Raw genomic sequence first — 11035 nt, 5'->3', positions numbered from 1 at the left:
GGGGCTTTAGGACGTGGCCAGGGGTGAGTCACGGGTCTGAACCCTTCACCTCTTTAGGAGACGACTCCTCCTCTTTCTGGTCGGTGCTGGCTGGTAACAGCACGTTGTTTCTGGACTCCTTCTTCGTAGCCAGCAGCATGTCTCGCTTCTTCTTGAGGTAGTCCTCCCGCTGCCTCAGCTGCTGCTCTTCCACTTCTGACAGGCTCTGGGGATTTTTTAGAACACAAGCGATCGTTAGGTGTTGGTGAGTGTGTTGTGTGAGAGAAAAGCCCGTACATCACATTTCCCCAAAGCTGCCGGCTGAAAAACAACCCGAGCTGACGTTTCAAGGCAGGTAAGAAACGATGGTGGGGCACAGGCTGAATTCTGCTCTCGAAGGAGGGGGAGGGGTTAACGCAAAGTGCGCTGGAGAACACCCTAGAACAGGGTTTACGTGCTGCTTCGACCACAAGCCCCAAGCCAGCCCCCGGGGTCACAGCAGAGATCAGCGGTTTCGACGCAGTCCCGTCGGGTGGCGTCTGGGGCTAGCGCTGGGGGCTGCGCCGTGGCACACTTACAGCTCCTCTCATCCCGGCTTTCTGCCCTGCGTTCTCCGCGCATTTTCCAGCCGGCCTCTTCTTGGCCTCCTCTCTCCCTCTGGTGCAGGGCGGCTGAGGTGAGCTCTCCGGTCCCTTCTGTAATGGGCGTGCTGGTTTTACGTCTTCCCTCGCAGCTCTCCGAGATTCCTCTGAACAGCAATTTTACAGGGAAAACAGTTAGGAAGGACAGAAATACATTGATTAAATCGGTGTTTCTTCCAGTATCCAGGACTGCTCCTGATGACATGGAAAGCTTAAAAGAAAAGACAATCACATTTCTCCCCTTGCTCTTACTAACACTTTCTCCTAAAGCACTCGGATACCTACTTGCACTATGAAAATAACCTCTGACGGTGTAGGTGGCCCACTGCAGCGGGTTACAAACCGCTGTCGAATGCTTGGACTGCAGTTTGACGTTCCGGGTTCCCATACTGCGACTGCACTTCCAGCTCCTGTCCCGTCCCGGCAAGCCGAGCCAGTCAGCGGCCGCTTACGAGGCGACTCTGCGCGCCAGCTCGGGGTACAGGCGCACCGGTCCTGCCTCCACGTCAGGAAAGAATCCAAAAACGCTGTGTGTGAGCGACCTCGTACGGGAGAGGGGAGGCGCCGCTCAGGGGGTGCGCGGCGTTCAGGGACACAGCCCAGCGACTCCTCTCAGAACTCACCCTGCCCCAGCGTGCGCACACAGCGGGAACCCACGGGGTTCCTGACCCTGGCAGCTCCTGCGGTGTCGCGCTCCCCATCATGTCCCTCCCCTTGTGCGAGGTGACGGTCCTGCCCGATGCCCTTGGCTTTTCTCGTGGACAAACGCCGCCTGTGCTGGCGAGGGAGGGTGACCCTGCCCTGCTTCCGCGTCTCTGCAGGTCCCAAGGGTTGTTTTGCCTTGTATCCTGTGGAACTCCGTGGTGTCTGAGATGGCATCGCGGGTTGCGAAGCCTCTCCAGTCGGTGGACGGTAGAGTAGGGCACGTGTTCAGAACTCACTACGCCGTCTCTCGATAGGACCCTCAGCTGCTCCCGAGTAAGGTAAGTTGCTGCTCCTTCTACGCTTCTACTACAAATTAAGAGGCTTTTGTCTGTTTAAAATATACCTGAAAATAACCATCTGGGGCAAGAACACAGCTGGTGAAATACTGATGGAACCCTGTCCAGTCAGTTTGAGACCATCCTTCGTATCCGAAGGTAGCTGGTCATGGAAAACACACCCGGACAGAAGTGTGAAACAAAGGTCAAGCTGAAGTGAATTTGCATTTCACTGACACTCGTCTGCTGGCAGTCTTGGTGCTCCAAAGAATGTCTTTTTGTGACGGATAAAAGTTCCCAGAGGCACTGTGAGGTCCGAGTTCAAACTGCTGGAACGGTGGAAAGGTCACAAGATGTTGAGCATGACCTTTGCTATGAAATTCGCCCTCCTGCTCTCTCCGTACTGCAGCAAGTGGGGTGGTTGAAGGACAGGAGGGATGGTTTGGCAAGCTCTGATCTGTGAACCGAGCTGCTCACCAAAGTGAGTTAAGAAAATTAAGGTAACTACCATTAAATCTGAATTCATTGTACAGCGGAAAACTGTACGGGGTCCACAGCCCGAAATCTTGGGTCTCAAGGTGAAGGGGAGATGGCCAAAGAGCTGCTACACCGTGTGTCTGAAGGAGGAGAAGTGTATGGCGGACTGGGGGGATGGAAAACAAAACAAGCCCTTCCTTGTCCCGACCCTGAGAACTGGTTCCTGCAAGGGCCGCGTTGCCAAGGCAGCCGCTACTCCCTGGGTGTGGGATTCCTCCCCATGCTGGGGTCAAGACAGCAGAGCTGTCCTGCTCCTCAGGGCCAGGACCCGAGCACAGGCCTGTGGGGCTGCGAGGCGCAGGGACTCACCGAGGTGAGAGAAGAGCAGCTCTTCTGCCAGCCTGGAGGGGCACAAACTGCCAGTGAAAGGGTCCAGAGTTCTGTAGAGTCCCTCGTCTGTGGCATTTAAAGAACAGGGGGAAAACTCAGCACCAGCTGAGCGGGCACTGGGACAGCACGGAGAAGGGCTGCACTCAGCACTGAGAAGTCCTGACCCCCAAGCTCCAAGATCTCCTGTCTCTCAAGCACAGGGAGATGATTCCCTAGGCCTGGGTGTTCCTCCTGAACCAGAGGAAAAGAGCCACTGCAGGACAGATATCGCTGAGTGGTGCCGTTGCATGGTGGCACAATGATGCGAAACTACGAGGAGTCAAAGCAGGCTGGGGGAGAGGAGCAGGAGGTGACACCTGCAGGCCGCCTGCACATGAAGGGAGAGAAGAAGAGTTCAAATAAACGTATCAAAGCCTCAGCAGAAGGACAGCAGCGATAAAAGGGGGGAAGAAAGCACCGAAAAGGTCAGTGACAATTTACCCTTTTTAAGTTTCTTCACGTGAAAGACACAGTTCGGAGGAACAGAGGGCCCTACAACCACTCGCCCTGTTAACGGCCATCAAACGAAAAAGCCAGCAGCAAGTACAGCCCGGGGGGCCAACCGAGGTCAAAGTGTCCAGCTCAAGTGTCCCTGCTACCAGACTTGCAGCGTGAACACGTACAAACACACTGGGAAAACGACTAAGGACAGCGCAGGCGCTTGTTCCCCAAAGCTGGAATTACACTCCGGAACGCCCTTAGAGCGTGAAGTTACACGTTTTTCACAGACTCTCGGGACAGCAGATCCCACTGAGATGCCACCTGGTTTTGAAGATCGTCCATGTGTCCCCGAGTAGTAGATACACATGTGTACACATGCACACGCACACCTAGCAGTGTGTCTGCACACGTACACGCACACACGTACATGCCTCGTGTCAGCGAAGAATCGTCCTGCTGTCCCGAGCCGGGCAGCAGCCTTGTGCTCAGGCTGCAGCACGCACCGAGGGCGCCTCCACCTCACCCGGGGATTCCGTTTTTTCTCCTCCCTGTACAAGCACTGGCTCGGCCGTGCTCTCCAGTAAATGATCATCTCCAAAACGATTCAGACCACTTTCACTCCATCACTTGGGTTACTCGCAGCCTTACCCAGCCAAGTTCTCGCAATCTCGGCGCGAGCAGCCATTCCAGCAGCTGGAAGGAGCACCCCGCTGCCCACCCAGCGAGGCACTTCCCCTTCAATTACCTGTCGGAGCCCTGGCAGATTCTTCAGAACCGTCAGCTCCCTCGGCGGGTTGCTTATCTTTCGCAGCTCCTCTCGCCTCTCCTGGAGAACTGGAGGCAACGCCTGGCGACTTACGTTTATCACGTGCCTTAAATTAAAAAACAAACAAACCCAAGCGTGACATTTGCTGGCGCTGCGCTCCAGGCGCTGAACTGCCAGCACAAAGGCGGCTCCCAAAAGACCTTTCAGTTAAACTGGTGCTGTTTGCATCGTCAACCAAAACTACTTATTTTGTTTGACTGACAGGGAGGTTCTTACCGGCTTATAGTCATAAACCAGCGTTTTTTACTTTAGTCCAGAATCTGCTGCCTGATGAACGACCAGGATTTGGAACGTGGGGTAAACTGATATTTGGTTTCCCAGCTACAAATGGATAACGTGGGGGGTCAGCCACGCTTTGCCTGGGGCTTTCAAGCAGACAGCTATCCACTAGAAAAACGCGCTACAAGAACCAGGGACGTACTCCAAAGCTAGCACAGAAACACGGGGCTGAGCAGAAGGAGCAGCTCCGGGTAATCCCTGGCACTATTGATTCACCTCTGCACTTGCCTGGGAAACAACCACCCGCCTCTCAGGAGTAACGCCAGCGGGGACTTGCCCAGACCACGTCCACGCTGTTCATCAGCCCTCTCCTTCGTGTCAGAGCTCCCCAGCATTCATCGAACTACCCATTTAGTTTGTATCAAAGTGTTCTCTAACAGAACAGTGGCTGTCACCTCCCCTGTCAGGGCAGCTTGACTGGGCCTCTGTCACCGGGCTTGTTTAGGAGTATTGATAGTCCTGGCTGCTCTACAAAGACACGGATAAACCGACGTCTTAATACAACTTGAGTTCCTAAAGGGAGCCAAAGCTCGAGTTTCCCAGGTGTTCGATCGAGCAGGGGACTCCGTTCCTGGACCCTGCTGCATTTGTACGATTTCCCAGTGAGGGGAGTTTATGGCTGCAGCTGGTTTTGGTTTCAGTCGTTCCCCGGTTGCTGAAGGACTGCTGGTTTAACCAGTCCCCGTTTACTGCCGTCACCTTTCTACGTGGTCTACTCTGATGGAGAACAAGGGGTGGTCTGACTTGGAGCAGGTTTCTGGTTGCTGGTGATTAGGTTCTGGCAGTATGGAGCAGATTTAATGAATAACTACACTGTCTACAAAGTGATCCCTAAAATTCCCGAAGGATTATGAATGTGTAATCTTTAAGAAGCTTATAGTTTGGAGTCTCTTTGATCTTGACAATATTAGTAATTCAGTCGTTCTCTGGACCTGAAAGGTTGACATCTGCTGCCAGGATTTGATAATTCAGAGAGCGAAGAGGGAATACGCTTATTGTGTGAGCTCCACCAGTGACTGACGGTTACTGGGACCAGGGATAGCACCGGTGTCATCAAGAGCGGACCCTTCAAAAAGAAGTGTCAGTAAGACCTTCCTGACGGAGCTTTTGTTTGCTTGGGAGGGTACCCAGTGCCTTAGAGCGGTGCCAGGACAGGCTATCAGAGCGTTTCTCGATCATCACGTAACTCCTCTGGAAGGGTGCGATACTCACTTCCTCAGCCCTTTTCCTTTCCTGCTCCAGTTCATATTCTTCCTTCGATTTCCTGTAACACAAAACACGAGCAAAAACATGAGCCATCCTTAGTATCAGGGACCTGTAGGTAAATTTAGCACTGTTTAAATATTTGAGCGCTATCAAAACCATTACAGGACAATGTGAATTTGTTAGTGTCCAAAATATTCCATGACTTAAATGAAAATGCACTCTTCAGAGGTATTACTCTTCTCTGAGGTAGGATTTTAACAAGAACACCCATGTCATACATACAAGGAAGGCGGTTTCCTGGAAAAGGCTTGGAAGAGCTAGGCCCTGCATACTTCTATTTTTTCTTTTAAAATAATTTTTTAAAAATTTTTTTAGAAATCTTTTTTTTACCTTAGAACTTCCCTCAGTATTTTCATTTCTTCTTGTTCGATTTCACTGAACACATCAGAACCCTCTGTCAAACAGTCAGGCAACACACCTGTAAAAAAACCGTGGCAACACTGACGCATCATTCTAAAGAAAACTCTTTTGAACTCCATTTGGCATCACTCTTTAGGCAGACAGGGGAAAGGAAAGAAAACAACCACCAAAACCAGTTCTTCCTCTCTGTAACTGCCTCCAGAAAGATCCTGGACCTTGGGCGCAAGCTGCTAGTAGCAAAAAGGCGAAAGCTTTCTGGGCTGTGGAAGTTTTGACAGCTAAGGGTATGCAGCTGCCAGGCTCTGCCTTGACTGTTCCATGGCATCTCCTACAGACTCTGCAGTTCAGCCGGCGCTGACGGAGCCGTTCCAAACGTAGCTGTTACAGGACACTTGAAATTAAACAGTTTTTCTCTGAGAAAACAAAATGGTAAAGCTAAAGACATGGAAGCAAAGGAGTGGGTAGGTGAAAATCCTTTCAGAAACGTCAGCAAGGCAGAGCTGGGTGTTGGCTGTTTCCTCTCTGTAACTCAAACTATCGATAACTGTTGTTGATGGGATGGTCTTAATGCTCAAAGTCGTCACCAAAACTCTAACAAAAAAACTAAGCCAAGTTTCACGGAAGAATTTAGACAGAAAACCAGAACCGACGGATCTGTTAATTTAGAGAGGAATACAGAGAGCTGCCGCGGAGAACACGAGCGCGGGACTGAAATCCCCGTCCCAGTAAGACCAGCTGAATGCTCTCCGTTAACCGAACTGGAACGGAGCCGCTGTGCTCTATTAGTTCATGAACAGATTACACAGTCATGAGAAGAACGAAGAGAAGGGAACCCCCATTACCACGTCCTACCGTTTCTTTCCTTTATGATCCGAAGAGCTTGCAACTGCATTTCAATGTTTTTCTGTACCATCATTTTTTTAAATAGTCTAAAATCTTCTGCCGCCAGCACTGTTTGCAGAATGGCCTGCGGGAGGGAAGACGTGCACAGGATTAAAAACCCCGGAGACAGCAGAACCACCTCAGCCTGCTGGAAATTCTCTTCAGACTGACATTCTGTGGAGCGTGCCTGTAACAACTGCATTTCGCGCTCCTCTCCGTCTGCTTTTCCCAGCCACGCAGTCGAGCTATAGTTTATGTCTTTTGGTCAACGTGTCTCCAGCACCATTACAATGGGACCGGGAGGGGTTCCCAGGGCGAGCTCGCAACTGCAGTTTGTGTGGCTTCCTGAACAATGCCCGTCGGCGTAACCTTGGAGTCTGCCTGCTCCTGCCAAGGCCTGAAGACGAACACAAAGTTGACACACACACACGTGAAGGTGGCAGGAACACCCTGAGCTTAGAGGATTGGTTCAGAAACACAAAGCAGAGAAGGTGAATCTCAAGAAGTGTCGTCATCATTTTCAAGATGCGAACTGATCTGGTCAAAATTCACAATACGAACGCGTTGTGGTTGAGAAATCGGCAGTTTTAACAAGCAAACTTCTCCAAGGTTCCTCTCCCCCCTGCTAATTAGCAAAAATATAACATAAATATAATACAAAAATCAAATCTGTACCTTCCTTAACAGAGGAAAATTTACCTGTGAAGTGTGTGTCTTTGCAAGAGGGGATGAAAAAGCTTCTTGGAATTTCTCTTCGTTAATTCCAACTTCTTTAAGACAGTCTTCTAACAACCTTTCAACCTGCGGAAAGGACAAGCCTTACTTTCTAAGGGATTTTCCCCTACGAATCCTGGGCAGTTTTCATTATTGTACCTTGTTTTCTGCTGACATTGAGGATTTTAAACACAAAGGAAAACTGTAACTGATTTTTCTGGTATGTGAGGCTTTACTTCCATGAGCTGTTCAGAAATAAAGCATTTTTATTGCTAAATTTGATTACTACTTGATTTAGCTTCTCCAGTTCCCAAGGATCTCACTTGTCAACCTTTTCCCCCGACTCCTGGCTCATTTTGTCCCCGCAGGTGAACGGCTCTTTGCCAGCCTGCAACAGCTCTTTGCCTGAAACCCTGCAGCGTAGAGCAGGAGGGGCTGCTGGTCTGCATTTATTCAGCTGATGCTTTTTCACATCAGTTTCTCCCAAGCCCTGTCACAGAACCCGGTATTTTAGACATCTGGGTGCATCGGTTTAGAGGTAATTTAAGCATGATTTCTTTTCTATGTATCCGGTGTTTAAGTATGAAAATGCATGACGGCCTTGACTCAAAAAATTTCTGAATAACACTTAGAACAGGCAACACTAGAAAATTCTACATAGCAGAGATAACATAAATAAAAGTTTCTCTAAATACCACTGGAACATTTTAAATTAGATTCTCAGCAACTACCACAAACAGTGAATAGTGCTCACCAGAGCCTGGTACTCCTGATAGATTTCTGTGTAAGACAACTTGCTTTCTTCCTCATCATCAAAAACTGGGGAAAAAATAAAGCCCAAAACACATTTTGGAGTTAGTGTACACAGCAGAGATTAACTTGTGCCTCAGAGAGAAAGATTAACCTTCACAAGGTAATACTTTAATCATACAAACATATAGGCCATGATGGATAATAATATTTTTCCACACGTTCAGGCTAAGCATGTTTGTTCGGTGATTTAATGTGACTGAATTTCCTCATTTCATGCTGGGAAAACAGACCTTCATAATAACAGCAGATTTCTCAGCCAGCTGAGGACTCAGCGGATACCTGCACTGAAAAGTAAGATCTCATCGAAGACCTCCCAGGTGTCAGGTTGTTCTAAGACGGCAGATGACATACAAGAAGCAGCGAATTTCTCTCCCTTTCTGTATTTAGGTGGAGGATGTATAAATGACTCAGGTTTTTTTTTTAAATGCTGTTGGTTTAACAAGAAGCTGAGGTGATGCAGGAGAATGAGACCCTGCCTGCATAAAAACAGGTCACCCCAAAGAGGCCACTACGCGCTGGACACGTCACTTCCCAGGCTTTGAGTCCTTCAAAGAGTGGGAATTCTGCCTGAACTAGTGAAGGAGTGTGATTGATTCCTCATCTACCTCTGACAGCTCTGATGGAAGATGGCATGATGGGCGTGCAATCAGTGCAACATCGACACCACTCTGGAGGGACCTTTAGAAAGCTTCCTGGCTGTGGGAGCCCAGAGGCAACATGCACGATGCACGATGGCTCTTCTGAACCATGGCTTGCGTCGCTTTGTTCCAACTTACAGCAACGCAATGACAGAAACGTAATCAAAGAGTTCGGGCCTTCTCCAGACAAGGCAGACTTGCTTTTTAAATTACAAGATCTGGGAAACCCACATTGGCTTTTAAAAAAAAAAAAGTGATATTTTTTAATGAAGGGATTTAAAAAAGAAAGAAAAGCTTTAAAACTACCTAGGGATCCAGGCAAATGGTAGGAAAAGTACTGTAAATCTTACTCGCAAGAAATTGAGCTCCTATGGCAACCACCACGTTTCCAAACCCAGGAGGGTGAAGACACCTCCCTGCCTCTATTGTCTTCTGCATCCCCTCCCCTCTGGGGATCTCCCCACCGCCCTGGCAGCCCCCCACCTTTGTCTTCCTTCCCCTGTTCCCTTCCCTCTGCTGCTCTTCCTTCCCCGCCAGGCACCTAAAGGAGCGCTGGCCCGGGGATGTCTCTCCTCAGCCAGCGCCCATGCCAACAGCTGGCCTCGCGCTGCCAGGGGGATGTGTCCTCCTCGCCGCCCTCCTCCCCGGGCTGCCGGAGGACATGGAAAGCCTGCACAAACCACTCTCTGTTCTCGGGCTCTGGACGGAAAGGGGATGGGGTTAGTGCCAAGCAAAGCAAGCTGCAGTCAGCATCTCCTCCGAGTTAAGTGGCATTAAGGTGTACTTTGAAGGGAGACCTTGGATGTTCCTGAGTCAGGGCTCCTAAATCATGTAGTCATCATTTTCCTTAAAGTTTTGGCACAGTCTTTGGTTGCCCGACAGGAACGAAGACCCAAAGAACCACCGTACCAAGATCAGCCAGGGGACCCAGATATCCTGGGAGCCAAACTCATCCTTCTCCTGTTAAAACTGAAAATCTTTGCTAGGACCTCTCAAACGGGACGAGCATTAAGTGAAGTTTGAGTTCTCCCTGCTCGACTGAGCCTCCGACTGACTCGGCCTGGCAGACAAGAGCCAGTAAGCAAACCCGAGGGAACTCCCCTCTTTCCCCCCCAGTCCCCGCTGCCGGGAGGGGAGGCAGTCACAGGCAATATCATCTGTTCATTCCTTTTGTACCTTGTCTTTATCTGCTGGTGCTCAGGAGATCAGCTGTTTTATCTTCTAGCGCTCAGAAGATCAGCTATTACCAAGCTGATCTGTCTCCCAATGATGTTTCCATTAATACCTTGAAATATCTGAATGAAATTCAAACATCCTTAAACACATTCCCACGGATTTAACTCCAGTTTCGCAGCCACATAAAAGGGAATTAATCAAGCCATGAGAAACTAATCAAATCCCCAGAAAGAGGGGGAGAGAGAAAGCAAACAGTTACCAACAGATAGAAAACCATTAGGGTTGTTTACAAGTGCAAGGACTTGGTGTAAGTAACTACAATTCCAAAATAAATTCCTTACAGACCAATTATGAATAATTGCCAGTTAATCAAAATGTCAATAATTGGCTTGTTCAGCCCAAAGACTAAATGTTTTGGGAACAAACCCAATTCTGTCCTGACAAAACCTCTCAGTACGAAAACCCGCAGTGGCATCGGTGCAGTTATAGGCAGGAGAAGCAACGAGCACAGGTACCTGCAGCTGCAACTTCCAGCTCCTTTAACTGCGCTTCTCAGCCACCCTAGCGCTGCAGGAACGCTTCTTTACCCTTTTCCTTTTGTTCAGTCGCTTCCGAGAGTTGTCCAACAGCTACGGCCCGCTGTAGCACAAACGATACCTTGGAAGATCGTTTACTGCAGGTGATTTCTCTGCTTTGTTCCTCCAGTTTCATAGGTAGAAGCGAACTGGCAGGAGGTGACCGTTATATAAGCCTGCCACACGCTACATGGCAATTTACTGAGGTTCCATAAATCTTCTTACTGCCACTAAATTCCCCTCAACCTCCTAAGGAGAGATCATTGCTCCAAGAGGGATCATCGATTCTCCCAATTCCTAAACTAAGACCACTTGCATGACAATCAAAATGCTCGATCGACCTTGAGTTTAGGAAGACTTCCCACAGGAAAAGGTCCAGTCGAGGTTCCTCTGCTGCTCCCTGGCTGGACAGAGTCCCGCAGCTCTGCCTTTCCCCATCCAGCAGGGAAAGGTGAACGTGCTCACCAGCATCTCGCCTCATGCAGAGCTTGGGAAGGGTAGAAATGGTTCAGGGGAACTGAGCAGCAGCTTGTTTAGAAGCTGTGATCTGAATCGGAGG

The 11035-nt window shown here is 49.5% G+C and overlaps 1 protein-coding gene across 1 annotated transcript in view; it reads right to left on the bottom strand.

Annotated features, from left to right (window-relative positions):
• CFAP36 (cilia and flagella associated protein 36) overlaps positions 1-11035 on the bottom strand; it is a gene marked incomplete at its 5' end in the record, with an annotated part of 12930 nt that overhangs the window by 1462 nt on the left and 433 nt on the right. Inside the window, 8 exons of the mRNA XM_010144692.1 lie at positions 50-205; positions 558-727; positions 3693-3819; positions 5265-5316; positions 5649-5736; positions 6531-6645; positions 7260-7361; positions 8029-8093. Coding sequence (XP_010142994.1) covers positions 50-205; positions 558-727; positions 3693-3819; positions 5265-5316; positions 5649-5736; positions 6531-6645; positions 7260-7361; positions 8029-8093 — 875 coding nt within the window. The remainder of the gene's footprint in view (positions 1-49; positions 206-557; positions 728-3692; positions 3820-5264; positions 5317-5648; positions 5737-6530; positions 6646-7259; positions 7362-8028; positions 8094-11035) is intronic.

The sequence above is a fragment of the Buceros rhinoceros genome, unplaced genomic scaffold, assembly GCF_000710305.1.
Source record: "Buceros rhinoceros silvestris isolate BGI_N320 unplaced genomic scaffold, ASM71030v1 scaffold18931, whole genome shotgun sequence".
Classification (NCBI taxonomy): Eukaryota; Metazoa; Chordata; class Aves; order Bucerotiformes; family Bucerotidae; genus Buceros; species Buceros rhinoceros.
Note: the sequence above shows the minus strand (reverse complement) of the source record. Positions and strands in the feature narration are given on the sequence as shown.